The sequence below is a fragment of the Mesoplodon bidens genome (assembly GCF_964165515.1).
Source record: "Mesoplodon bidens genome assembly, chromosome: 6".
Taxonomy (NCBI): domain Eukaryota; kingdom Metazoa; phylum Chordata; class Mammalia; order Artiodactyla; family Ziphiidae; genus Mesoplodon; species Mesoplodon bidens.
The window spans coordinates 22,094,450-22,121,816 of record NC_138162.1 but is presented as its reverse complement, the minus strand read 5'-3'; the positions used below and the strand labels follow the sequence as shown (position 1 = coordinate 22,121,816).

Here is a 27,367-nt window from a genome sequence, read left to right as displayed (position 1 = left end):
GAATAAAGCATTCTAATAATAAAATTTCTAAAATTTTTTTTTGGCCGCACTGCACGGCATGTGATATCTTAGTTTTCCGACCAGGGATCAGACCTGCGCCCCCGGCAGTGGAAGCACAGAGTCGTAACCACTGGACCACTAGGGAAGTCCCAAATTTTGTTTTGATTTTTTAAATTTTAATTGTAATTTTTTTGGCCATGCTGCGTGCTTGAGGGATCTCAGTTTACTGACCAGGGATTGAACCTGGGCCCTCAGCAGTGAAAGGGCGGAGTCCTAACCACTGGAGTGCCAAGGAATTCCCAATAAGCATTCTAACTTACAGTTGATATATTTACTTTTGCTCAAAGATATAACACTGTTCTTTTGAAAGTAAATGTGGGGGACTTCCCTGGTGGTGGCAGTGGTTAAGAATTCACCTGCCAATGCAGGGGACATGGGTTCGAGCCCTGGTCCGGGAAGATCCCACATGCCACAGAGCAACTAAGCCCGTGTGCCACAATTACAGAGCTTGCACTGTAGAGCCCGCGAGCCACAACTATTGAGCCCATGAGCCGCAACTACTGAAGCCCGCGTGCCTGGAGCCCGCCCTGCCACAAGAGAAGCCACCGCAATGAGAAGCCCGCACGCAGCAACGAAGACCCAATGCAGCCAAAAATAAATAAATTAAATAATAATTTTTTTAATTAAAAAAAAAGAAAGTAAATGTGGAACTTTTTATGTCATCCTTTAAATGGTACCAAATATGCAAATAGACCCAGGAGAATGGGAGTGCTTTCTTATTACTGAGAATGGTGAAAATGCAGAGAGGACATGCTTGGTAGTGGATATTTTCTAACATACTTTTAAAAATCTTAAATATTCTAAGATAGATGGCTAGGTAGGAAGGCATAGAGACTTGTCATGATTCTGTTGCCTGAATGAAATAATACATAGAGACTTGTCATGATTCTGTGGCCTGAATGAAATAATGCACTACAACGGTCATGTTTCTGAGCCATGCTGTCTTTGTTTTGTCTTCACAGAACTCTTCCCCAAGAGTAATACTTTCTTTGCTAACAGTTGAACACAGAAGAGGCAAGGTTATTAAACAACTGTAATCAAAAATAAGCCCCTGAGGGCTTCCCTGGTGGTGCAGTGGTTGAGAGTCCGCCTGCCGATGCAGGGGACACGGGTTCGTGCCCCGGTCCGGGAAGATCCCACATGCCGCGGAGCAGCTGGGCCCGTGAGCCATGGCCACTGAGCCTGCGCGTCCGGAGCCTGTGCTCCGCAACGGGAGAGGCCACAACAGTGAGAGGCCCGTGTACCACAAAAAAAAAAAAAAAAAAAAAGCCCCTGAAAAGATATCCAGCATCACTAGGCATCAGGGCAATACAAATCAAAACCACAATGAGATGTTACTTTCTCCCACTAGGATGACTATATCTGGGAAGACAGATAATAAGTGTTGGTGAGGGTGCAGAAAAATTAGAACCCTATTACATTGTAGGTGGGAATGTAAAATGATGCAGCTCCTCTGGGAAACAGTCTGGCAGTTCCTCAAATGGTTAAACATAGAGTTAAAATTTGATCTAAAAATTCTATTCCTATGTATATACCCAAGAGAAATGAAAACATATGTGAACACAAAACCTTGTACACAAATGTTCCTAGAGCACTATTCATTATAGCCAAGAAGTGGAAACAACCCAAATGTCCATCAGCTAACTGATAAACGGATACATAAAATGTGGTATAACCTCACAATGGAATAGTATTCAGCTGTAAGAAGGAATGAAGTACTGGCACATGCCACAACATGGATGAACCTTGAAAACATTATGCTAAGTGAGAGCTAGAAAAAAGGTCATATTTTATATGAAACGTCTAGAATAGGCTAATCTATAGAGACAGAAAGTAGATTAGTGGTTGCCTAGGGCTGGGAAAATGATGGGGTTGGAGTGTCACAGGTAACAGGTACAAGGTTTCTTTTTGGAGCGATGAAAATGTTCTAAAATTGATTGTGGCAATGACTGTACAACTCTGTGAATATATAAAAGCCACTGAATTCTATACTTTAAATGGGTGAATTGTAGTATGTGAATTACACCTCAATAAAGCTTTTAAAAGTATGTCATCGTACCATTATGCTATTTAACATTTTTGAAAAACTCAACTTGGACCAAAATACCCCAGTTTCTAACACCAGATTTCACACCTTAGCAGAAACACTGTCTAGAAAAGCCAGAAAAATACAATAAACTCTTCTGTGGATATTGGTGTCTTGATGAAAGGAGTCTTCGCCGACACTTCACTGACACCAGTTTATACCCTTACGTGGCATCCGGGGCAGTGCATCCTGGGAAGATTTGGGATGGTTAAAGTTTGCTGTGTGTGTGTGTGTGTAAAATGTTTAACAGATAATTTTGAAAGGGAAGATGGGAAGAGGGAGCTAGAATGAAATCTCCACCACAGGTGTATTCTCAGATCAATTTTAGGAAAAAGTTGAGGATCTGGAAACTGATTCCCTTAAAACTATGAATGTCTGAATTTCCCTTGGAAAGACTTCATGTACCCCAGTTTGAAGACCTGGATTGTAGTACAAAAGTCATGTCTTTCAAGACCATAATCTCTGCTATGAATTGCTAAAGTTCCCCTAGCAACAAAAGAATTGGACTCTGATTCCTACATTCAGCTGTGTCAGTCTCCTAAAGGTGATAAACCCTGATGCTTCAGCTTCATGGTCTAATTTTAATGTGGGAAGGAGGAAGGAAAGGCCACATTGGTTAATATATCAAATTATAATCCCACTATGCTAAAAATCTCCCATTTTAGCAAGCACTCTAGTGATTCTGCTGCAGATGGGAGTGCCCAATACTGCCCAGTACTGCAAGGAAAAGAAAGAATGCTGAGAAAAAGACAGAGGACAGTGTCATCAGGAGACAGTTTGGTGGCATGGTGGGAACAGAAGCCAGACTGAGTGGGTTACAGATTGGTCTGGAGCCAGAGAGCAGAAGCAATATTTAGGAAGCTCAGCTGAGGAGAGATATGCCCAGATAGCAAGAGGCAGACCTCAGAACTGAGGAGGGTTTGTTTTCAGGATAGGAGAACCTTGATAGGAGAACCTTTACGGGATGAAGAGAAGACATCAGGAAGGGGATGTGGAGAGAGACTGGCACTGGGGAGCCTGAAAAGTTGTGAGGTCACAGAATGGAGTGACAGGGAGGGGGGCTTCCCTGGTGGCGCAGTGGTATAAGAATCCGCCTGTCAATGCAGGGGACGTGGGTTCGAGCCCTGGTCCGGGAAGATCCCACATGCCACGGAGCAACTAAGCCCGTGCGCCACAATCACTGAGCCCATGAGCCACAACTACTGAAGCCCGCGTGCGTAGAGCCCGTGCTCTGCAACAAGAGAAGCCACCGCAATGAGAAGCCTGCACACCACAACAAAGAGTAGCCCCTGCTCGCCGCAACTAGAGAAAGCCCGCGCGCAGCAACGAAGACCCAACGCAGCCAAAAATAAATAAATTAAAAATAAAATAAATAAATTTACTTTTTAAAAAAAAGAGACAGGGAGGGGTCAGCTTTGAGTCGTGGAAGGACACCTCTTCCTCTGAGGTGCAGAAAAGAAGCAGAAGCTCTGGGGGATAAGGGATTGTTTATGGTGCTAGGTAATTTGATCTCTATTTCTTTGGAGTTCTGGTGGCAGAATGAGAGGTAAGTGGCTGAGAAGAAAGAGAAAGGAAGGACCCGGCCCCAGGACACCAGAGAAGGTTGGAGAATCAGCACTAGGGAATGGCATCTGGTGTCATAAGAGGTGACTCTGGGGTCAGCCAAGCCTGCTGGGGTGCTGATGGGGCAGCTGGGCATAGCTGCGTGGGTCTGTAAGACCCTGTTCTTCCAGCTGGGGGACGCAATGAAGTGAGCAGAGGCGGGGGCTGCCCAGGATTGGAGAAGTGAGAAACGTGGGAGAGGTTCCAGGGGAGAGCGCGTCAGCTGTGACGTCCAAGGTCCTGGCCTGCAAGGAGGAAAGTAAGACTTGGGCAGAGTGGTAGGCTTTGAAGAGGGAGGCCACCTGTCAGGGAAGTCAGGAAGACGCTGCGAGGCAGGTGGAGCAGGACTGAGTGGGAAAAGGCAGGGGATGGAGCAGATCTGAACCATGAGGATATGTAAAGTATCCTGCACTGTATAATACAGTCGCCACTAGCTTTGTGGGCTTTATGTATGTAGTTAGTCCAAAATGAGCCATGCTGTAAGTGTAATACACACTGGCACAGGGACCTGCACAGAGAGGCCTCAGTGACTGGTGTGTGTGTGTGTGTGAATTGATGAGTGGACAAGTAAATTCATGAATGAACGAGTGAATGGGTGAATGAGGATTATATATAGTGTTCGAGGACGTGAGTCAGTTTCTTCTAAATTGTTGAGGATCATATGCAAGTACACGAATGAAAGGGAAGAGGGAGTTAGAATTGAGGAGAGCTCACTAAGACTTTGAGGTAGGAGTCTCAAAGAACATTTTATGGAACCTAACTTAATATAAAGACCCAAGACCCTAGACCCTTGCCTCACGCCTCTTTTTTTTCTTTTCAAAAAGTACTCCCAAAGCACTTTAATATATGCCAGGGACTGTCCTAGGCATTTTGCACATCACATCACCCTGTGAGGTAGGCGCTCTTATTGTCCCCCTTTTACAGATAAGGTAACTAAGGCACAGAGATATCAATAGCTTTCCCAGGATTACCCAGTAAGTGATGGAACTGGTATTTGAACCAGGCCATCTGTCCCCAGTGTCCAGACCCCTAACTGCTACACCATCCTGTCTCTCACCCCATCATCTCGCCTTATCGCCAATCTTCTCTCCAACAGAGATGCAGGTTCCTTTTTCTCTCCCATTACTCAGCTCTCTTCCACCCCCAGCTCCTCAGAACTTGTATTCCTGGAGAAAGTTCCCAATGAATCTTGCTTACTGGAAACAATTGTTAAGTAAACCCCCAACTTTCCCACAAATGAGACACAAACACACCATAGCTGCGTGGCCAAACACAACAGCCAAGTAACCCTGCCTCCCCTCCTATCCCAACCCCACTCCCTTTGCCCGCATCCCTGAGCCTGGCTCACACTGCCTTCCCCCTCCCCAGCCCGGGAGGCTCCTCTCCCAGACCTGAGATTGGCCCTCCCCTGCCTTCCTAGGCAGACTCAAGGGAAATGAGTGATGGAGGAGTCTGAGGCTTCACAACTCTAAGTAAATGTCTTAACTGTCAGTCTAGCAGATGCCCGCAAGATGACTACAGGGGTATAGAATAGGGGGCCTTCCAGACATCACCTTGGCCAGTGCCTGGGAGATGCCTCAATCTCACCCACCAGGGATTCCCTTCCAGTCTCTGCTTGGATCTCTCCAGTGACAGAGTAGCCCTGAATTTCCACCCACTGGGAGCCACTACCCAGGAGATGCCTTGATCCCACACATCAGGGACTCTTCCAGCCTCAGCCTGGATTCCTCCAGTGACAGAGTGGCTGTGAACTTCTCCCCACTGGGGGTAGCTGTAGCCCAGCATCTCCACCTTTAGGGCCAAAGACTAAGAAGGAACCAACAGGCCATCTTCTTTTCTTTCTCTCTCTCATTAAATTGTGAATAATAAGGCATTTACTTATTCTCCCACTTAAAAAGCCGTTTAAATCCTTTGAAGAATCTTGCGAGGTAGCTTGGCTAGACAGCAGGCAGGACAGTCCAGGGCCACTGGTGGGGGGGCCAGGGTCTTCCACTTGCCTGCGTTTTGGTCCAGCATGTAGGCGTTTGGATTGATGGTGTAGTCCTTTGCCTGGACATCACTGGCTGTGGTGATACCTCCACACACAAACACCTTGTTGTCTCCAATGGAGCATATAGCATGGGACACATCCAGGGGGCAGCTGTTGGGCAACAGAGGCACTACGGCAGTTGTCTTGTTGGCCTTTATCTTCTGCAGGTTGATTTCCAGACTCTGCCAGTGGCTGTACACGCAGAGGATGTTGTCCTGATGAAAAGAGAGCAGGGGCCGGTGGTTGAACTCAACGGGGAAGGTGATACACTGGACCACGTCCCCAGTGTTGGTGTCAAAGCAGTCCACCACCCCGACCCGGGTGATGTAGCCCTTCACCAAGCACCGCCCAGTGACAATGTACAGGTTCTGGTCACCCTTGGTGATCACGGCTGTGCCGTCCATAGGGACGCTCATCTTCCCTGCCAGGCACCAGGCCTTCCTGCACTCGTCATAGCGATAGATGTTAGAGACATACCTCCTTGGGGCAATGCTCCCACCCACTGAGTACACTGTCCCCCCGCAGGTCACCATGGTGTGGAAGACAAGCCCAACTGGCAGGTCGGGCAACTTGGTCCAGGAGTTGTCATCCATGTCATACCGCCAAGCCGTCTTCAGCCCTGAACTCTGCTCAGTGATACCACCAGAGATGTAGATGTAGCGACCAGCAGAGGTGGCACTAAGTGCTGCTGCCCGATAGGGCATCTCTGAGAGCTTCAACCACAGGTTCTCCTGAATGATATAAGCAAACAGTCCATTGCTGAACTTGCCGTGGGCCTTTTGGCCACCTAGGATGACCACTGCATCAAGCAGGGCCCCTTTCCGCTGGTAGCTCAGCAGGCTGGTTGGCCTCTCCTGCCTGCGGTCCACAAGGACACTCTCAATCAGGGTTGTGTGGGCTGAGCTGCTCTCCATGCCCATCAGCTTGTTGCTGGCATGCATCAGCGTCTTGTTGGAGACAGCATTAAGATTGATGTAATCGAAGAACTTCTTGAAACACTTCTCCCGCTCATCCTTCCGGAAGTATACCCAATCAATGAGTGCATTGAGAGCCTGGTCCTCATTGAGCACATGCAAGTTTTCATCTCGGAGCAGGCGGCCGAAGATGACAGGTGGACAGTGCATGAAGTGCATGGAGGCCTCAGGACTGGCCCAGTAGTGGAAGTCGTCGCGAATGCCAGAGTAGGCCCAGTCTGATACCTCTCTGAGCTCAAACAACTCAGCCAAGAAGAGGTAGTGAAAGCAGTTGGCACGGTGGATGGACTTAATCAGGAAGTCACTGCAGTGAATTCGAAGGCGTGGTATGTTGAAATACTGGGCCCCACGAAGCAGCTCCTCCACATTCTTCTCTGAGATTACCACCTTTCCGCTGTAGAAGTAGTCCAGGAGCTGGTCCACCGTGGTCGGACTCAGGTAGTTGGGGTCAATGGTGATAAAGAGCTCATCAGTGGTCTTCACGTCGTTGTTGGAGATGAGACTCTTCACCCGTGGAGAGACCGCGGCCAGCACATTGCGATGTGCAAAGAAGACATGGTGGTCCACGGTCAGGGCCATGTCCCAGTACTCTCTGCGTTTTCTCTGTTTGTTCAGGCTCTGCAGCACAAAGCTGTTGTAGTTTTTCTCGGTGAACTCCAATTTCATGGTGAATCTTGCTGGCTGAGGCAGAACAGCAGCAGGTACTGGAGAACAGATTTTCTCAGGCCTTTGGGATTCAGACTGATGGTTGTTTGCAGAGCAGTTGATCAGGGAGGAGTGGGGGTGGGAGAGAGGATGATGTCACAGAGTGGATGAGGTCATCACAATGCAGGCCCCCCAGAGGCCTTTCTCAGAGGCACAGGGCTTTTCTCCCCTCTGATGGCCCTGAGCTGCCAAGGCCAGATGCCCTGCCAGGGCCTAGTGTCAGGGCCCAGAACTCAGGAGGAAACTCAGAGATGGGTCACAACTCCCACCTGGGACCTTCAACCTCAGTTCAGGGCTGCTTCTGGAATGTCAGAGCCAGTTTGGGCAGGGGTGGTGTGGAGAGGGTTAGGAAGGCCGGGGGTGGGGGGAAGGAAAGGGATTATTAGATCATCTAGGAGAATTTACATTGTACAGGAGGGAAACTGAGGCCCAGAGAAGAGAAGGGACTTGCCCAAGATCACATAGCCAGTTGGAAGCAGAACAGGGCCTGGAACCCAGGCCTTCTGTAATGTAGGATTTTTCCCACCCTTCCGGGACGCTCATAACTACTCACCTTTCCTCTGTCTCTGATTCTCAAGCCCCAAAGCACATTTCTCTGCCAAGGCTCCTGGATATCAGAGAAGAAAATCTCTGTCCTTTGGCTTCTGACCTTTGTGCTTACAGATACCATTCTTTATAAAATAGAGGGAGAGGCAGAGGCCACTCCCAGGAGCAGGGACACAGGAGTAAGCTGCGTACTGGGGGCTGGGAGGGCCTTCAAAGCCCTGATTATTTCAGTTCCACTGAAAACTGGGACATTCTCTCCACATTTCCAAGTCTCTAGCTTGTAAAATGTTGGGGGTTGTGATGGGTCTGCTCTCTCCATCAAGTGTGGACTTCTCTCTAAACCTGTTTCCTTCTCTGTGAGATGGGAATAATAATAGTACCCGCTTCAAAGATTAATAAGAGGGCTTCCCTGGTGGCGCAGCGGTTGAGGGTCCGTCTGCCAGTTCAGGGGACACGGGTTCGAGCCCTGGTCCAGGAGGATCCCACATGCCGCGGAGCAACGAAGCCCGTGAGCCACAACTACTGAGCCTGCGCACCCTAGAGCCCGTGCTGCGCAACAAGAGAAGCCACCGCAATAAGAAGCCCGCGCACCGCAAAGAAAAGTAGCCCCCCCGCTCACCACAACTAGAGAAAGCCCGCGCACAGCAACGAAGACCCAACGCAGCCAAAAAAAAAAAAAAGATTAATACGAGTTTACAAGAGAAAAGGACTAGAAAGTGTTAAACACAGTGTTTGCCTCGTAACAAACCTTCGATAGTTGCTAGCCGCCATTACTTTAATATTACACCAGTTCGCCAAGCTCCGGCGTCCTTGGCTGGCTGCTCCCTTCGGAAACCCTTGTGGTGGTTCTCAGTTTGCGGTGGTTGGGAAGTCTGCAATCCCCATCCCCTCCGGCCGGGCTCCATGCGCTCCCTCGGCCACGCGGTGGCGCTAAGAGGGTCATCTCCCGCCTGGGAGCGGCGCACCGCCCCCCACCCCCTCCTCCCTGTAGCCGGGCCTCCTACGATCAACACAAAACACAGCTGTGCCCATTTTCCAGAAGGGGGTATTGAGCCCCAGACTGCGGGCGCAGGGCCGGGCGGCCAGAGAGGAGCTATCCAGACCCCGAGGGGGACCCTCGGCGCCCCGCGGGGTGGGGTGCTCGCGGGCTCGGCCGGCTCGCACGTCCACTGCACTCCCCGCCTCCGAGCGGGCGTGGGTCCCTCGGGGTTCCCGAGGCGCGGCTGTACCCAGGAGGGGATAAGGACCAGTCGGAGCCTCCCACGGAGGAGGGCCGTCTCCTGCGGGCCCCACCCGGACCAGCCTTTGGGGGCTCCCAGGAAGGGGCTCAACACGCAGACCCTGGCGGCCTTGGCGTGGTCGTGCAGAGAGGACCTGGCCTCGGGCCGCGTCCTTGATCTCCTCCAACCTGGGCCCTGAGGCCCACTCCTGACCCTCAGGCCGTCCTTAGCGTCCCTACTAGAAAAACTGTCATTGCAGCCCGGGGAATGTGAGCCTGCCAGGTCTTTCCCTCCCTGGTGTAGTCAAGTTCTCATTATTATTCACTGTCTCTCCCTCATCCTTTCATTCCAGACCTGGCTTTTTCTTAATTTGAAAATTATTTTAAAGTACCTACCTTTTAATGCTGAATTTGTTCACCTTGATGTCTTCAGGGTTAGAGGCACTCAGTCTCTTGAGATACGTGTCTGCACAGGACTAAGACTTTCCGTTTTCCCCAAAGGAACAAAGCTTGGCTTTCAGCCCCTCCACAGACTAGCTGTGTGGCTGAGGTGAGTTCCACCTGGTCCGTTCTCTCCCTGTGAGGATAATTGAGCTCTAATTGCTTCTCCAGCTCTGATCTCTGGAGAGGGGAGGCAGAGGCAGCAGTGACTCAGGCAGAGGAGGATGAGCTCTCTTGGTGCTGCTGTCAGACGCTTGTCACTCCCATTGGCTTCCAGGCCTGCCCACCCAGGGTCAGGCCCTGGTGCTTCACCACTCCTTTGCCCGCACACCCACTTTGGTGGAGGAGGTGGCCATGCCCCTCTGTTTTTGTTTCAGGTCCCAGAACACCATGGAGGGAAGGTCTTTCATCAGATGCTTCCTTCCAGTTAAGAAAGTTGGGCTTATGGGCCGTCATGGAGACCTAAGAGCATCCAGTAGACTTAACTCCATGTGCCAGACCTTGTACAGCTGGACAAATTGGGGCCCAGAGGGGGGAAGGGGCTCGTCCAACTCAGTTCACAGAGCTAGGGCTGGGAGCCACGGTTCCCAGCTCCTTCCTCTGCCCTCTGGCTGCAAAGGAGAGCCGGCAATCTGGCTTGTCTTCTCCTGTTGAACTTGTGGGAGTTGCCATCTTTAAGAAATCCATTAAAGAAGTTAGATTTGTGCCCACCGGCTCAGCCAGCTTTGTTGTCTGGCTCTTCTTCAGCCTGGAAATCTCCCCTGGTCAGCTTGTTCCTTACTCCAGTCAACTGAGGAAACAGACTCCAGCCTAAAGAGGCTGGCAGCCGGCCAGTGTCCACCACCTAGTTATGTATGTGTGTATTGGGTAGAGTGTGTCCCTAGGAGCCCCAGGAAATTCAATGACTGGTCATTGAGTTTGTGTTGCTCGTGGTAGCTGCCCAGGTGTGGCCAGAATAGGACCTCATCTCAAGGCCCTCAGCTGGGTCTCTTTACTCCATCCATCCTCAGCTTCCGGCCCAGCTCAGCATTTTCTGTTCATGGAAACTCCCTAAGGGAGGGGACTCCAATATTCTAATCTTCTGGGGAACATCAGTTGATATATCAACTTGTTGGGAAGCCCTGAAGAAAATCAAGGGTATGTTTTAAAGATACAGATTTGGCCTGGAACTAGAAAGGTCAAGAAGAGTCTTTCTGTATTTCCACCTGTTTTATACCTCTGACAACTGGCTTTCTCACTTCTATGTATTTCCAACTCATAACAGGGCTTGCATATAGCTTTGGCTTGCCGTGGCCTTAATTCAAACTCGTGGCATCCGTATTTTTTCAGTTCCACCGGTAAATTCTCTCCATATTTCTTGGCTCAAATTCCCAGTCCATGGCCAGCCTAGGGATTGGCTGCCCTTGGATCACATGTCCACTCTAGACCAGTCAGCTGTGTGATGGTAGGCCACGTGATTCAAAACATAGCCACCTAAGGAGCACAGTCTACAGGGGAGAGGTTGGAGGTATTCAGAATCTTGAGTTACCTAAGATGGGAACTCAGAAGAGTTATGGATTACCTTAGTCACTGATAAAGAATCGGGCATGAATCACATGGGAGTAAGATATTACACAAACAAAAAAGATTTTATCAATATCCCTGGGTGAAATGAAGGGCACAGCATGAGCCTGTGTTCACAGTGCAACAGAGACCTTCAAAGACTGGCCTGCACAGACTCCCAGCCCTGCCTATCTCACCACCTGGAGATGCCACGGTTTCAGGCACTCACAGCTTGGCACCTGGGTTGGTCCCTCCCACATGGACCACTTGAAGTCGTTATTCAAGAGGACTTTGTGTAGTTTGAGGCAAAACACAGAACTAAATTAGCGACTCTAAGTCCCAGCATGGGAGACATCTCCCTGGAACATTTGGGCCTGTCACACATTCCTGGAGGGAGCAGCAACACAGCTGCAGCCACAGCTGCCAGGAACACGCCCCGGGCTCCCACCCTGTGTGCTGGGGGGAGGGCAGAGGCTGGAGGGCTTCCTCTGGGGGCCCTGAGTGAGCTCACCCTCACCCCCACGCTCACTGACTTCATCCTCCAAGGCTGCTTGGCCAAGAGCCCAGGCGGTGTGAGGGGCTTTCTCCCAGAACAGGCCCTGGGCCACCAGGCTGAGTGGGGGATGGGTGAGTCACAGGCCTAGCCCAGCTCCCTAGAAACCAAGGTGGTGCTGGGGGGCACACTGAACTCTGAAATGCCAGAGGATTTTAAGAAAAAAGGGAGGGTGGTGGGTGGGCAAGGGGCGGTGGAAGGTAGAAAAATGCAAGGAAGTAAAGCTTTTTTCTCCATTTGTTCTTTGGCAGTCCCACCAGAAAATTCCAGGAGGCGTGCAGATGACATCATGGCTTACAACTGAGAAATCTCAGTAATTCTGTGAAATGGAGCCCCTGCTTACCCCGTGTTTCCAATGGAAGCTGCTTTATATTTATGTGTTTAAAACTGTATCTTGTGTCACATTTAATGAGGGTTTAATATTCTTAAATATCTACCAAAAGTAGATTACAATGCATGAAGATCACATAAAATGAACTTCATTTTCTCAGCATCACAAACATTTGGAATACAGAAAGTCCAGGGATGGATATTATAAGTAAGAAAGGTACAAAAGGAGTTTGCTTAAAAAATTTTTTTAAAGTTTAAAAATTGATTTCCCCCCCAAAGTCCAAATAATTGCAGTCTAGGGAACCATCAAAGTAAAGCCTTCATATGCTCATTTCTTTGGTAAGAATGAATTCATGCAGAACTGTAAAACCGAGTGTGTGCTCAAGAGACTCATAGCATCACACAAGCAAGCACCTACACCCACAGGGACAGACACACAGCTGAGTTTTTGTTGTTCTAGGCACTTCAAATCCAAGTTCTTAAGTCTGCCACCTTCCCGTTACATTGGACAAATTACTTCTTTGGAGGCAGGACATTTTCTTCAAAGAAGCCCTGGTTGACGACATTCCCTGCTGGGAAGTATCTAGCCACCACGAAAGAGGACCCATCACTTGCAGATGCCTTCCCCACTCCCATCTTCTTTGTATTCTTCCATACCATGGCAGTGAAATGTCCTGTAGGGGAACAGTCATGGGGAGAGGGAAACAGATTAGTTAGCAAAGCCCGGAGAATGATGTTTCAAGGGACTCTTGAACGCCTGTGCCATCTTGCCATGCTGTGAGAGGCTTGATCTTCAGCCACCAATCAGAGGAAGGAGACACAAAACACTGACCAATTTTCTAATGCATCAGGTCCTCTCAGTCAGCCACGAAGACCCTACTCATCTCACTCTCTGATGCCCAAAGGTTTCATGGTCTCCCAGAGATCATGGCAAAGCCCAGAGACCCCAACAATTAGGATGCCACCCTACCTGGCACCTGCTTCCACCCCTCCCCCCAAACTGTACTCTTCAAGGTCACCAATGATCTCCATGTTCCTTCCCAATGGTCACCTTTTGTCTTCATGTTACTTGACATCTCAGGAACATTAATGGAGTCGACTCTTCCGCTTTATAAAGGACTCTCCTCTTTTGGTTTCCTCTCTTGGCATTCCTCCCATGTCACTGCCTCTTCCTCTTCCTCCTCTATCTCACTTGTGAATATCGGAGGACCCGCTTTTCCCAAGGCTCAATCCTGGGCTCTCTTATCTTTTCTTTTTGCACTCTTCAGGCAATTTCGTCTTTCCCTGGCTCCCAAATTTCTTTCTCCAGCCCAAATCTCTCCTCTGTGTTCCAAACACAACTACTTACTTGACATTTCCACTTGGATGACTCACAGGCATCTCAAATTTAACCTGCCCAAACCTCACTCTTGATTTTGGTCCCTCCCATTTCCATGACTGGTACCTCTGTGCACAAAATCCTCAGGGTGGCTCTGTATTCCTCCCTCCCGCTCATTTCCCCACAACAACCCATCATTCAATCCTGAAGAATCGGAAGGGTAAGCTGTGACAAAGTGAGAGAGTGGCATGGACATATATACACTACCAAACGTAAAATAGATAGCTAGTGGGAAGCAGCCGCATAGCACAGGGAGATCAGCTCGGTGCTTTGTGCCCACCTAGAGGGGTGGGATAGGGAGGGTGGGAGGTAGGGAGATGCAAGAGGGAAGAGATATGGGAACATATGTATATGTATAACTGATTCACTTTGTTATAAAGCAGAAACTAACACACCATTGTAAAGCAATTATACTCCAATAAAGATGTTAAAAAAAAAATCCTGAAGAATCTAACTCCAAAATACATCTCCAGTCCATCCACTCCCCAAACTGTGGTCTCAACCACAAACTTTTCTCACTTGGGACCACTGCAACAGCCTTCGCCTGGCTTTCCAGCATCCACCCTTGCCGCCTCAATTCACTTTCCACTGACATAGCCAGAGAGATCATTTTGAGACATAAGTCCTATCTGTTTACTTCTCTGCTTAAAAATCCTTCCATTGTTTCTAGTCGTACCTAAAACGAGAGTGAATGCTTTGCCCCAGTGGCCTCGTTTCCATTCCTTGAACACATCCGGTTACTTCCGACTATAAAGCCTTTGCACACACTGGCCACTGTATGCAACGTTCTTCTGATGACCAGCGTTTTCTTGTCCCTTAGGTGTCAGCCCAAATGTCACTTTTTCAGAGAGGCCTTTCACAATCACTCTTATTTCCTGAACACCTTCCTCCCCAGAGAGTCTTATTGCACCATTTTCCCCCTCATAGCATTCTTTACCATTTGCAATGATATATTTGATTATTTGCTAATTGTTTGGCTCCTTCACTAGGCCATGAGCCCCACATGGGCAGGAACCAAATTGGTTTATTCATCAAAGTACACGTAGTGCCCTGGCACAGCCTGACACATGGAAAATGTAAAATAAACCTTTGTTGAATGAATGAATGGAATGAATGAGTGAATGAATGAAAGGCATATGAAAGAACCATCTTGGACTAAGTTCTGCCACCACTGGAAGTGCAGGGTTTCTACAGTTTGAGCTCTTTGAGACCTTGACAAGTTAGAGCCTCCTTCAGTTCCCTCTGCTCTGAGTCAAATAGCCCAGTTCCTTCTCAAGCTACTGCCTGCCCCTCCAGGTGCTTCTGTGGCTTGCCAAAGCTTCCCAGCATCATTCTCTCACTGTTCAGGCTGCCTGCCCCTCACTCACTGGTATTTTCAAACTGTTAACATAGCTTAGCTTCTAACTCCCCTCCTGCTTTGGGGTCAAAGAGCTGATGCTGTAACATACTCTTTGCTGAATGACCATAAATTCTCATCTCCTGGGAGTAGAGATTGGGAGTTCAACCTTTGCACCTTTCTCATAGAGATTCTTTGACAGGTCAATGGGATATTTACTGCCATGTCACAGAATGGCATTCGTTTTCGAAAACAACCCCAAAGAGATTATGTTTCCTCTTTGAGGGCAGGCACCATATCTGTCTTATTGACCATTGGGCTTGGCACATAGTAGATGCCCAATTAATATCTGATGAAGAAAGGAAGAGACAGAGGGAAGGAGGAAAATTGTGATCAGAGTAGCTAAGCTTCCAGTGGCTGGTTAGGAAAGAAAGAGGGCAACCGCTTTATACCTATTAAGATGGAACCTATTTAAAAAACAAAACCAGGGCTTCCCTGGTGGCGCAGTGGTTGAGAGTCCGCCTGCCGATGCAGGGGACACGGGTTCGTGCCCCGGTCTGGGAGGATCCCACATGCCACGGAGTGGCTGGGCCCGTGAGCCATGGCCGCTGAGCCTGCGCGTCCGGAGCCTGCGCGTCTGGAGCCTGTGCTCCGCAATGGGAGAGGCCACAACAGTGAGAGGCCCGCGTACTGCTAAAAAATAAATAAATAAAATAAAATAAAATAAAAAACAAAACCAAATGTTGGTGAGGATGGGGAGAAATTGGATCCCTTTTGCTTTGCTGATGGGAATGTAAGATGGTACAGCCACTGTGGGAGACAGTATGGCAGTTCCTAAAATAATTAAATACAGAATTACCGTATAATCTGGTAATTCCACTTCTAGGCATACATCCAAAAGAACTGAAAGCAGAACTCAAATATTTGTACACCAGTGTTCATGGCAATATTATTCACAACAGCCCAAAGGGGGAAAGAAAACAACTGCCCGTCGATAGATGAATGGGTAAACAAAATGTATACACAATGGAATATTATTCAGCTTTAAAAAAGAAATAAAATTCCGACATATGCTACAAATGGATGAACCTTGAGGGTATTATGCTAAGTGAAATAAGCCAGACACAAAAGGATAAATATTGTAGGATTCTTACCTATATAGGTAGAATAGTCAAATTCATGGAGACAGAAAGTAGAATAGTAGTTACCAAGGCTTGGGTTGGGGGTGGTAGGAAAGGATAAAAGTTATTGTTTAATGGGTTTAGAGTTTCAATTTGGGATGATGAAAAAATTCAGCAGATGGATGGTGGTGATGAGTGCACAACGACATGAATGTACTCAATCCCACTGACTTGTATGCTTAAAAATGGTTAAAACGGTAAATTTATGTTAAGTGTATTTCACCACAAAATAAATAAAGAAAGAAAGAAAGAAAGGGAAAGAAAGGAAGGAAGGAAAGAGACAGGCTGGTACCCACACTCTTCCATTCAGGGAAGAGACAGAGTTGATATTTCCCATTGTCTTGTATTTGATAAGGACTAAATAAACTTTCGTTAATTAAATTGTGTTTTTTCCCCCTATAAATGAACTCCATTTTTATAATTTTGAAATTTAGGTATAGTTTATTTCTTTGTCTACATCCCTAAAAGATTTGAGGTTACTAAATTCTTTATGAAAATAAGCAAACATAAACACTAATCAGTAGGGTTGATGGGATACAATCAAAGCAAGAATTAAAAGAAAACATAGGGTTGATGTGATACAATCAAAGCAAGAATTAAAAGAAAACAAACACTAAGTACAATTATTTATCCTGACCACTTATCCTTAAGTTCATGTTCACTGTTGCTCAATATACTTTGATTCTCACCTCAGAAAAGAAGAAACACTACTTTCCAATTCACCCTTGGTCCTTACACTTTTGAGTCACATCTCTTCCCCATCTTCAGGCTGTCAGCAGCTTTGCCAGGTGTCACTGCTTCTATAGACTGTCTTGTCTTTTCTTGTTCTTTTCTTTTTTGTTTTTTTTTTAATTTGGCCATGCCATGAGGCATGTGGGATCTTAGTTCCCCAACCAGGGACTGAACCCAAGCCCCCTGCATTGGAAGCATGGAGTCTTAACCACTGGACTGCCAGAGAAGTCCCTTAGACTGTCTTTTCATTAAGGTTCATGCCCTTTTTCATACAAGGCTCTTCTCCAAGAGACCACATGCTTTGGCCACTGACCCACCCACTCTCTCTGTCACCCAGACAAGGAAGAGCTGCCATTTATCCACTGGTTGCCAGGAAAATAATTACAGACACCATATGCGCACCAGCAGTGTGAATGCCCGTGGAAGCCTATTCCAAATAGATGAGACTAAGTAATCTTTCTTCTGACTGGAGAGGTTTCTGTCTGCACAGAGATAATCAAGCCTGGGTATTTAGAGATGAATTAAAGGACACAACTTCCTTAGCAACCATCAGATACACACTGGTTTCTAACCCTAAACTACTAACAGCTTCCTTCTTTTTCTTTTTTTTTTCCTAAAGGGATCACATCCTCTTTCCTGCTATGGACCCAAACTTCCTAGAATATGCATTTGAAAAACAAGTTGAATAAGTTACAGTACATCCTTGCAAGAGAATAATGCATAAGAAAGAGAAATCTCTTTCCGTATTGATATGGAACAATCTCTGCCAAGCTGCTATGTGAACAAAGCAAGTGCAAAACAGATCATCTATCTGACACCAGAGTATAAAAAAGAGAAAAGAGAGCATTTACACAACTGCTGGTTCAGAACATCTCTAGAATGATACACAAGAAACTGGTATTACTGGTTGGGAGGGAAAGTGCTGGAGGCCAGGGACGGAAGGAGGACTTTCCACCTTATACAGCTTGCAAATTTCATGTCATATAAAAGTATTATTTATTCAGAATAAACAAAGCCTACGCATTAAAAGAAAACATAAAGGGACTGCAAGAAGCTATTTTTCTCTGCTCAGCACAAAGCATAGAACAGTGTCCTTCATCACAAGACTTTGACCCAGGTGGGGTGGTGTGGGGTAGGGACAGATTATAGGATATTTCAAAGGCATTTTCACCTACAACATGGACTCAGGTCAGGGAACCCCTGAACCATGGTGCAGCAAGAAGCAGCTCTGGGGGAGGCTGACTCATGGGGGATGGGCTTGAGCATCTTTAAGGGTCTTGCGAGCCCCGCTTATATCACCACCCAAAGCTGTGCTCCCGTCTGAGGATCAGGCTCTGTGTGACCCCAGGCATTGTCCACTGGCACCTGGGATGGCATAGGGGCTGGAGGCTCTGGGGTTTTCCTCTTTAGGGCTGGGAGATGTGGGGCAACAGACAGGATCACAGGGGGTCAGTGATCACGGAAAGTTGAGTCCCATCTCCAGCTCTGACACTTGAGAGATTCCCACCTTGGAGCAGGGGCCATGGAAAAAGCATCAGATTGAGGATAGAAGGTAAACAGAAGTCTCTTCCCCTTTCTGGACCTCAGTTTCTCTTCTGCAAACGGGTGGAATAAAGCCCCACCTTCAAATGGTGTTGCAGGGTTATGTGGCCATGGAGGCAGAGATGCTTTTTACTGTCAAGTGGCATGCACACACGAGCAACACCAATCACTTGCTCTGACACATGTCTGATTGCTCAAGAATCTTGCTCAACGGAAAAGGACATACAGACGCTGTGAAATAAAACGTCTTCTGGACACTGATCTTTATGAAAAGAAGACCAGGTTCTGCCTACACGTCCTTAATCACTGGTAGGAGGTTGTCACTGTTCCCTCCCTCACCTCTCAAATCTAATTGCCATAGAACCAGCAATTCTCACTCAGGGCCTGACAGTGGCCTCCTTGTCCTGCCCCGCAGGGCAGACGCTTCTACCTCTCCCCACATGACTGCAAGAACCCCTGCCCAAAGGGGTGAGCACAAACCACAGGAAACGGTGACTGGCTCTGAGAACGTGTCACTTCCTGCTTCTGAAGAATCCTCCAGAGGGTAAGAAGCCATAAGTGGCTCCACCCATGGGTGGGATGGGGTGGGGTAGAGGAATGGGGGGTGGACAGAGAACCCCCTTTTCAGTTTCCCTGGTGCCTTCTGGTCAGAGAAATTCACAGCCCCTTCCAACCCATCCTGGGCCCTGGGTGCATGTGAGTCGGTCCTGAGGAAAGACAGGAGCCTGGTGATTCCTGCTGAGGGGCAGGGGGGAGCCCAGAGCTTGGAGCAGCTGCCTGGGGCTTAGTAAGCTAACCATTTACTGCTCACCGGGGAGGCCTATGCAAAGGCTGATGGTCCCATGGCCGGTTCCCTGCATCTAAATACCGGCTCTCAGAATGTCCCATAGAGGGCTCCACCTTGTCCCTCTCCATTGGGGACAGGGAAGAACAGGGAATCGACCCTAGTTCACACAACTACTAGTGCCAGAGCTAGACTAGATCCAAGCTTTCTGCATTCCAGGCTTGCCTGAATGACAAGTATAAAGTATAAAGTATACAAAGTATAAAGGTGAAAGGAGAATGCCTGGGAGGCTGTGAGGAGTGAGGTGCAGAGAGGAAGGATGTGAGGGTGTGGGGGGAGGAGGGAGCTCAGACCAGGAGAAGAGCCAGCAGCTTGGCCCTTTTCTTGATGGGCCCAGGAAGCCACTGGCAGTTTAATCAAGAGAGCAGCGTGGGCAGAAAGGGTCTTAGAATATTCTGGCTGCTCGGGAGCAGGCTGGAGCAGAAGTGGGATGACTGGTTAAAAGCGCTGAGGCATCACTCCTGGAAAGAAACGCTCAGCGACCTTTGAAATCCACAGCCTCCTTATATCACACTCCAGTCACGTGAAGAGCTTTGAGCTGGTGGGACAGGAATCGGCAGCTTGGGTGCTCTTGGATGGAGGGATGTGTGTGTGTGTGTGTGTGTTGGGAGAGGTGTTGGGGAAACAGGGTTTTGCCCTCTGGGCAAAGTCAAACTGGAGAAATATGGAAGAAGTGAAACAGGAGAGAAATGATTGATTTTCAGAGGGTTAGCTCCTCTCTGAAGTCAGACCCAAACTGCACCCCAGCCCAGGGCCAGGTCACTGGTGTGACCATGTCACTCACCTGTCCCGGAAGTGAAGCCAGGCTGCTGAAAGTTGTAGTTCTTTATTTCACTGTACCATCTATCAGCCACCTCCTTTCCTGTATGGAAAAGACAGTTTAAAACTCAGCAGCAAAATCAACCGACTCCCTATTCCTTCCATCTTCTCCCATTAACCCCAAAGCACCCATCCCACAGTTAGATGTCTCATAAAGCACCAACGAGCTGACATGGGGACTCCTGCCCATGAGCACATCCAGGCTGTAGGGAGGGCCTTGTTAGGGGTTGGAAAGAGCCCTGGCCTGAGGTCAAGGGACCAGCATCTGTGTCCCTGCCCTAACACTAATTCATTGTGTAATCCTGGGCAAGGCCTGCCCCGCTCTGTACAATCGGGTTGAATACAACGTACTCCAAGGGCTTCTAATGATGCTCCGAGTTTCCGGGAGACCACACCCTCATCCCACCCAAGTCTGGCTCCTGAAACACCCACAGGAGGAAATGTAATTGAGCCGGTGGGTCAAGGTCTCCACTGCAGGCGGAAGGGTACTCCCCTGGAGCATCCACTGGCCACAGCATTTCCCTGGGAGCGGCTGATCTCAGGGCCAGAGAGCTAGGAGCCTTGTACCTCAGAGCAGTAAGTCTTTTTTTTTTTTTTTTTTTACAACTTTATTGGAGTATAATTGCTTCACAATGGTGTATTAGTTTCTGCTTTATAACAAAGTGAATCAGTTATACATATACATCTGTTCCCATATCTCTTCCTTCTTGTGTCTCCCTCCCTCAGAGCAGTAAGTCTTGAACTTGAATGAATGCACGAATCACCTGGGGCTCTTGTTAGAAGGCAGATTCTGACTTTGGTAGATCTAGGATGGAGCCTTGAGTCTGCATTTCTAACAAGTTCCCAGGTGCTGCTGCTCATCCGTGGCAGCAGCTGGGGAGCTGTTCAAAATTACTGATGCCTGGGGCCTGCCACAGGCTGACTGTATCAGTGTCTCCGGAGGGGATATCCAGGCACTAGTATTTTTTGAAAGCTCCACAAAAGTTCCCAGTGTGTAGCCAGGGTGGGGAACCACTGCCCTAGAAATGTCCTACCCAACCCCTCTCTGTAGAGATGGGGAAACTGGGGCCAGGGAAGGTAGCAGATTTGCTCAAAGCCCCACAGGGAGCCAGTGCGAGGAGCCCTGTCTCCTGCCGTCTCTCTCCCACCCCTCTCCCTTCTCCCCGCCAAGGCCCACAGCCTGAGCCTGGGGAGGGGCTGCAGGTCTCAGGCTCCTGCTTTCCCAGGGAGCAAGCGCACACTTCTCCTGGAGGGACTCTGCCCCAGGGAAACCAAGAGGACTCCCAGGGCCTCCCCGGGGAACTCCCAGGAATGTGAGGCCAGGGAGGGAGCAGTCATTCTCCCTAGGAGTTTGGAGAAAGCTTCAGAGCGCGAGGTAGCTCTCTCCAGCATTTTTCCTAAAAAGCCACAAGGCCTTGTCAGAGCCAGGAAGCTCAAGAATGTTTGGTCAGTGTGGTGGCATCACCATTCCAGGCTGTGACCTTGGATGAGGAATTGTCTTTCCCATTATTATTACTTTTTCCAGCACGGAAAAAAGCTCTATTGCATTTTTTCTCGTGAAGAAAGTTAATACATAAGCACTGTAAATATTTTCAGAAAAACGCAAGGAACGTAAAATCCTTCTGAGGCTGGGGATGCTTCAGGGCCCGCAGGGTCAGGCTGAGACTCAGCATAGAAACGGTCTGTCTCCCCGCCCTCACTCCTCTGCTGGGAGCTCTTCTGGAAGGGGGGTGGGGCCGGGCAGTCTGACTCATCTCTGTGTCCCTGGCAGCCAGCACAGGCCTGGCCCTGAGCTGGCCATTGGAGACCTTGTGGTGAGCGGCAGTCAGCTCCTGGGAGCAGACAGACAGCTCTGGGTTTCTCTTCCCTTTTTCTGGGCCTGTGGCTGCATCACGGCGACGACACCACGGAGGGCGCTGGGGCCAGAAGGGGCCTGCATGCTGGATGTCCTAGGCCTGGCTCAGGCAGGAGTGGGGGAGCCGAGAAGCGACTCACCTGTCTGATCGTAGGATGCCCACGCCAGGTTCTCTCCGCACTGGCCACGACTGGACTCTGGGCTGTGCTTGAGGATCCTCGTGCTGGCCAGGGCCTCTGAATACCTGCCGGAGTCCACGGTGCTTCCTTAGAGCGAGTACAGCCCAGGGAAGCCCCCAGAGTAGGAGCCCTAACCTGGTGTGGCTGAGCTTCCTTCCCTGCCCTGGGCTTGCCGAGGCGATCAGGAGCATCACACCTGCAACTCGTCTACGTCCCCACTCCAGTCCCATTTTACAGAGGAGCAAAGTGAGGCTCAGAGGAACAATGGGACCTGCCTGAGTAAGTGGCAGAGTGGTTATTCAAGTCTGGCTGTATTTGCCCCCCAACCCAAGTCCCTCCTGCCTTCCAGAGCCCATCTGGGACTGCAGCAGTGGCAGCACCGGGAAGGGCCCGAGTTGCCCGGGGCCCTGGGTGGGGGGACTCACTGCTGAGCCTCCCGGTTGAGCTTCTTGCAGAGCTTCAGCGGAGAGACGCCATGCTGCTTCCGGTACTCATTGTGGGCCTTCAGGACCTCGTCATTAAACTGCTTGGAAGCTGCAATGATTTCAAGATGGAGACTGTCTCAGCGCGGAGAAAAGAGCTACAGAAAGTACGCCAGCAGGCTTCAGAGCAAAGCCCAGCTCAAACCTCAGGCCATGTGCCCAGGCTGCTGCCCCAGTCTCTGCACATTGATGCCCCCTGGACTGCGCAGGGCCCCATGGGGCACGTTAGGCATTTGGATCTTTATCCAGGGCAATGGGAAGCAACTGAACGGGGGCGGGGAGTGAGCTGAGGAGAGCTGTGTTTCTGGAAGACCCTGCTGGCTGCTGAGTGGGGGATGGGCTGGAGGTACAGAGCAGATGGTGGGAGGCTGGACAGGAAGCAGCAGGACTTCTGCAAGAAAATGTTTGAAGGAGACTGGGTATCTCAGAGCGGACCTACAGTGCATGGTCGGGGGGGACTGGCAAGGGCTGGAGGTGGGAGCCCAGAGAGAAGAGGCCTGGCTGGGGTGGAGGGGTGCCTGCACTGTCCCGAGAGAGAGGAACAGATGAAGAGAAGAGGACCAGCCAGGGTAGAACAGCACTGGGAAGCGGAGAGAGGGGAGAGTGTGGGAGAGAACGCGGTGGTGGGGTGGGATCAGCTGGGTTCAGGCTTGCAGGTGAGGGAAGAGGTGGAGCCTGTGTCCAACTGGGTCACAACCTCAGAAAAAGCAAGGCCAAGAAGTGGTGAAGCCAAGGGTAGGCCAGGTCGGTAGTGGACAGAGGTCACTTCAATTCGGATCTGAAATGGAACCCCGTCCATCCCACATCCTCCATCCATCTCTCCACCACTCATCCATCCAACTATTGATTCATGATCTAAGCATCAGCATCCAACCACCCATCCATCATCCATCCAATCCCAACCCATCCCTCTGTACATCTGCTCTCTGAGTGCCTCCTCTGTGCGAGGTCCCATATTGTATGCTGGGGGTCCAGAGACAAATCAGCCATGTCCTGCCCTCAAAGAGCTCACACACAGAAGGGAGACAGCCTTGTAAACAGACACTAGCCAACAGTGTGGTAGGGCCAAGGTGCAGGTGAGCACAGGTCAAGAGGAACTCAGAGAAAAGCAGCCTAACATGATCTGGGGGATCAGGAAGGTGACCCCTGATTTGAGGCCCCACAGATATCTGGACAGGAACTGGCCAGGCTAAGATTGCAAAGGCGCAGAGCACAGCCTTAGGAATCTGGGAGTCCCCCCCTCCCTCCCCCACCCCCCCCACCATGGAAACGGGGGGTGAGCTGGGTGAGTTATGAGCGAAGGCCACAGAGGGTCCATAACACTGAGCTAGTCCCCTCTGGCGGGAGCCTGACCCTGAGGCCTGGCCATGGGCAGGGAGGGTGTAAACCAGAGGATGAAAGAAGCACCCCTCTTGTCCACTGGCCCAGGTCACCTTCGCCAGCCACCTTTCTCCTCCTCTGCTGTCTTCCCCCAGAGGCCATGGAGAAGAACCAGCAGGGGTTCTCTTCCCCTCCCTCAGCCAGATCCCTCAGGTCTCCTAGGCCTTCAGATAGAATCCCACTGGGCCTCTGAGGGGATGTGAGGGAAGAAGACCCAGGGCTTGCCCTCCGGAGCTTCGGGCTAGACGCCAACCCAGCAGAGGGAAGGACACTGCAGGCTATGCCAGTGGTGGTTGAGCTTTCCAAGGGGTTTCCGAGATATTGGACAGTGAGTGGTCCTGACCTCAAACATTCCAGGGCCCGGCAGGGCAGTCCATTGGGGTCCAGTCACAGTAATGTGGAGTGAGACAGGGACAGGGGTGGGAGAGGGGTGCTGAATGCCAGGATCTGGGAGATCTGGGTTGACAGGCAGAGATGGGGAGATGCTGTGACAAAGGCATGGAGGTGAAAACCCTGGTGATGGTAACTGGGCACAAGGCAGAGGGTGGAGCTACCACCTGAAGTCTCAGGCCTCTGTGGCTAAGAGGCCGGCCAAGCCCTTGTTGGAACGAAAGACAAGGATTTGGGGTTTATTGGAGGGAGGGGGGGAAAGGGAAGATGCTGTCTAATGGGTATAGAGTTTCAGATCTACAAGATGGAAAAGTTCTGGAGATCTGTTTTATAGCAATGTGAATATACTTCACACTACACTAAAAAATGGTTAAGATGGTAAATTCTATGTCATGTGTTTTTTACCACAATTTAAAAAAAAAAGATTTTGGGTTTAGCATGTTCCTGTGGATAATGGAGTCACAGAGGCTTTTAAAGAATATCTCAGGTGCAAGTGGCGGAAGCCACAGCAACTCACGGGAACCGCACTGGGGCCTCGCTGACAACACGCTAAGGAGTCAGCTGGGTGGCGTGGCAGCCAGAAACCCATGGGCTCCGGGGTGATGTGTTGCACAAGCCAGTGTCCAGCTGGAATGCTTCACCCAGCCCAGGCCCCACCTTGCATTAGAGGCAGTGAGAATCTGAAGTGTGTTTGGAGATGGTGATGAGGTGAAGGAGGGGCTGGATATGTGGTCTTATAAGGGATGGTTGCAAGTACAGGAGAAGATCAGACTTTGGAAGACACCGTAGAGGGCCCTGCTGAATTCTGGGGCCCCACAGGGCAGAGCTGGGGCCAGTGGGTGGAAAAGCCAGGATGACAGATTTCAGCTCAGCCTAAGATAGATCTTTCTCTCCATGAACGCTTTCTGAAGACAGAAAAGGCTACCTCGCAAGGTAGTGAGCTCTCCAGCACTGGGGACAAACAAGCAGGTGATGCCTCTCAGAGGGATTCAGGCACTGAAGACCCAGTCAGATGACCTTTAAGTCCCTTCCAACCCTGAGATCCCATAAGGTCCCATCAGGGTAGGGGTGAGAGGAGGCAAGATGACCGACTGACCCCAAACTTCCAGGAGTTCATAGCTTGTCTAACGAGTGATCAAGGTAAGTGTATGTGTCCATGCAAGGGCAGGTGTGGATACACATGAAGTGACAGAAGGTCTCTATCTGAGTGACAGACCTGGCCAGGTCCATACTAATGTTCCTTCCAGCTCTTATGTCCCAGGCAGGCCACGGTGGGACACTACGGGAGATGCATGGGACTGAGTGGCATGGGCAATGGTGACCACAGATGTATCAGGGAAAGCTCCCTGGAGGTGATGAGGAGGCAAAAGCGCAGAAAGGGCCAGTGTGGAAGGGACCTGGTGTATCCCGGGGCTGTGAGGAGGAGGTGGAGATAAGGGGAATGGGGGGGTCGCTAAGGTGAAGCCCGTTTAAAGACAGCTCTGGGGCTGCCCTGGTGGCGCAGTGGTTGAGAGTCCGCCTGCCGATGCAGAGGACAGGGGTTTGTGCCCCGGTCCAGGAAGATCCCACATGCCGCGGAGTGGCTAAGCTCGTGAGCCATGGCCGCTGAGCCTGCGCGTCCGGAGCCTGTGCTCCGCAACGGGAGAGGCCACAACAGTGAGAGGCCCGCGTACCGCAAAAAAAAAAAAAAAAAAAAGACAGCTCTGAGTGCTGGGGTGAGGATACACTGGACTCTGGAGTGCTCAGGCCCTGCAGTCTCCTTGGCAGAGGGGACATAAGGTTGCTAAAAACTAGGTCACTGCACTCCCAGAATGTGGGAAGTAGTGAAACAAAAGTGAAAGTTCCTGCGCCCAACCTAAGCTCGTGGCCCAGAAGCTGAAGCCAGTCATTGATCCCAGCAGAGCCAGTGTCCTGGGCCAGGGTTCCTAGGAAGGGGTCAGGAGGGGTGCCCTCTCTCCCTGCCCCTGGCTGGGAGGCCTGGGGGCCCCACGACCACACCCCTGGCTGACTCACTGGTCCCCTCTCACCACGGCAGCCAGTCCCAGTCCAGGCGGCCCCTGTGAGCAGAACCTCAACCTCAGGGAGGCAAGATACCACTGATGACCACACCCAGAAAGAGGCACACCTCACTTTTGTAGAAAAACCTGAAAGCAGATAAACATAAGGAAAAAAGGAGTCAAAGAAAACCCACCCATCCCTGCCTGACGCAGGGAGAGCCCTCAGAGCCACCCCATGGTTGGGGGTGGGGAGGGGAAGGGAGGGATTATGCCCTTATTTTGTGGGAGGGTAAACTGAGGCTCAGAGGTCACACAGCCTCAGGGTACCAGCCTGGAATGAAGGAGGACCTTTCTTCTGCTCGATGGCCAACCATTCTAGGTGCCAGGCCTGTGCAAGATCTGATTTACTTCTCACCACCATTGTGGGAGCTTCCACTACTGTACCCATTTTTTGGATGAGGAAACTGAGGCTCAAGAAGGAAGTAACCTGTCCACATTCCTACAACTGGACCAGAGGTAGGCCCATGAGGAGAGAAACCCTGCCCTTAACCCCACCCCACCCCAAGGGTCACGAGACAGAGGAAATCATTGAGAAGAGAAAGATAGGGCCACCAGACCCAGGAGGAGGATCAGCCCAGTGGGGTTGGCAGCCGCCTTCAAATCTCTGAGGGGAAAGAAGAGGAAGAAGGAAGAGGAGAAAAGAACTCAGATTTCTCAAGAGCCTCCTCTGTGCCAAGGCCTTTATAGACAGACGGGCATGAGGGGCCCCAGAGGAAAATCAGGGGCTGTGGAGTAGAAGCTCCAGGGGGCAGACCTGGGGCTTAAGGCCAGAGCTGTTGAAAGGTGGAAGGGGCTGCCTGGGCCTGGCTCCTGCAGCTGAGGGAAGGCGGCAGGCCAGGGCGGTCTCTGCCGCTTGGAGGGTGCAGGCATCTTGGGTGGGGCTGGACTGGGGGCTCTTGAAGGTTCTTTAGGGCAGAGCTCCTAACTGTTGAATAAAGACTCTAAGGAGGTCCGTGCCCCTCCTCCCTCGCAGCTGGTGGCTGGACGGGCTCCTCCCTCAGCATCCATCCTCTTCGGAGGCCTCCCAGAGCCCAGCTGACTCATTTCTCAGCCCTCGCCAGACTCCCCACCAGAGAGGCCCAGGACCGTCAGGGGCCAAGGCAGG

General features: G+C 50.3%; 2 protein-coding genes across 3 annotated transcripts in view; both read right to left on the bottom strand.

Annotated features, from left to right (window-relative positions):
- Window positions 1–5,650: 5,650 nt before the first annotated feature.
- Window positions 5,651–7,417, bottom strand: CCIN (calicin; the record flags this gene model as incomplete). The annotated part of the gene is made up of 1 exon (XM_081236338.1): window positions 5,651–7,417. The coding sequence occupies one exon, from the start codon at window positions 7,415–7,417 to the stop codon at window positions 5,651–5,653; it is 1,767 nt and encodes a 588-aa protein (XP_081092464.1).
- Window positions 7,418–12,316: 4,899 nt separating this feature from the next.
- GLIPR2 (GLI pathogenesis related 2) overlaps window positions 12,317–27,367 on the bottom strand; it is a 213,722-nt gene continuing 198,671 nt past the window's right edge. For both annotated transcript variants that reach the window (XM_081237342.1, XM_081237341.1), the window contains 4 exons: window positions 22,379–22,487; window positions 21,915–22,018; window positions 19,885–19,962; window positions 12,317–12,761 (listed from right to left, as the gene is read on the bottom strand). In XM_081237342.1, coding sequence (XP_081093468.1) covers window positions 12,601–12,761; window positions 19,885–19,962; window positions 21,915–22,018; window positions 22,379–22,487 — 452 coding nt within the window. In that variant the 3' untranslated portion in view covers window positions 12,317–12,600. The remainder of the gene's footprint in view (window positions 12,762–19,884; window positions 19,963–21,914; window positions 22,019–22,378; window positions 22,488–27,367) is intronic.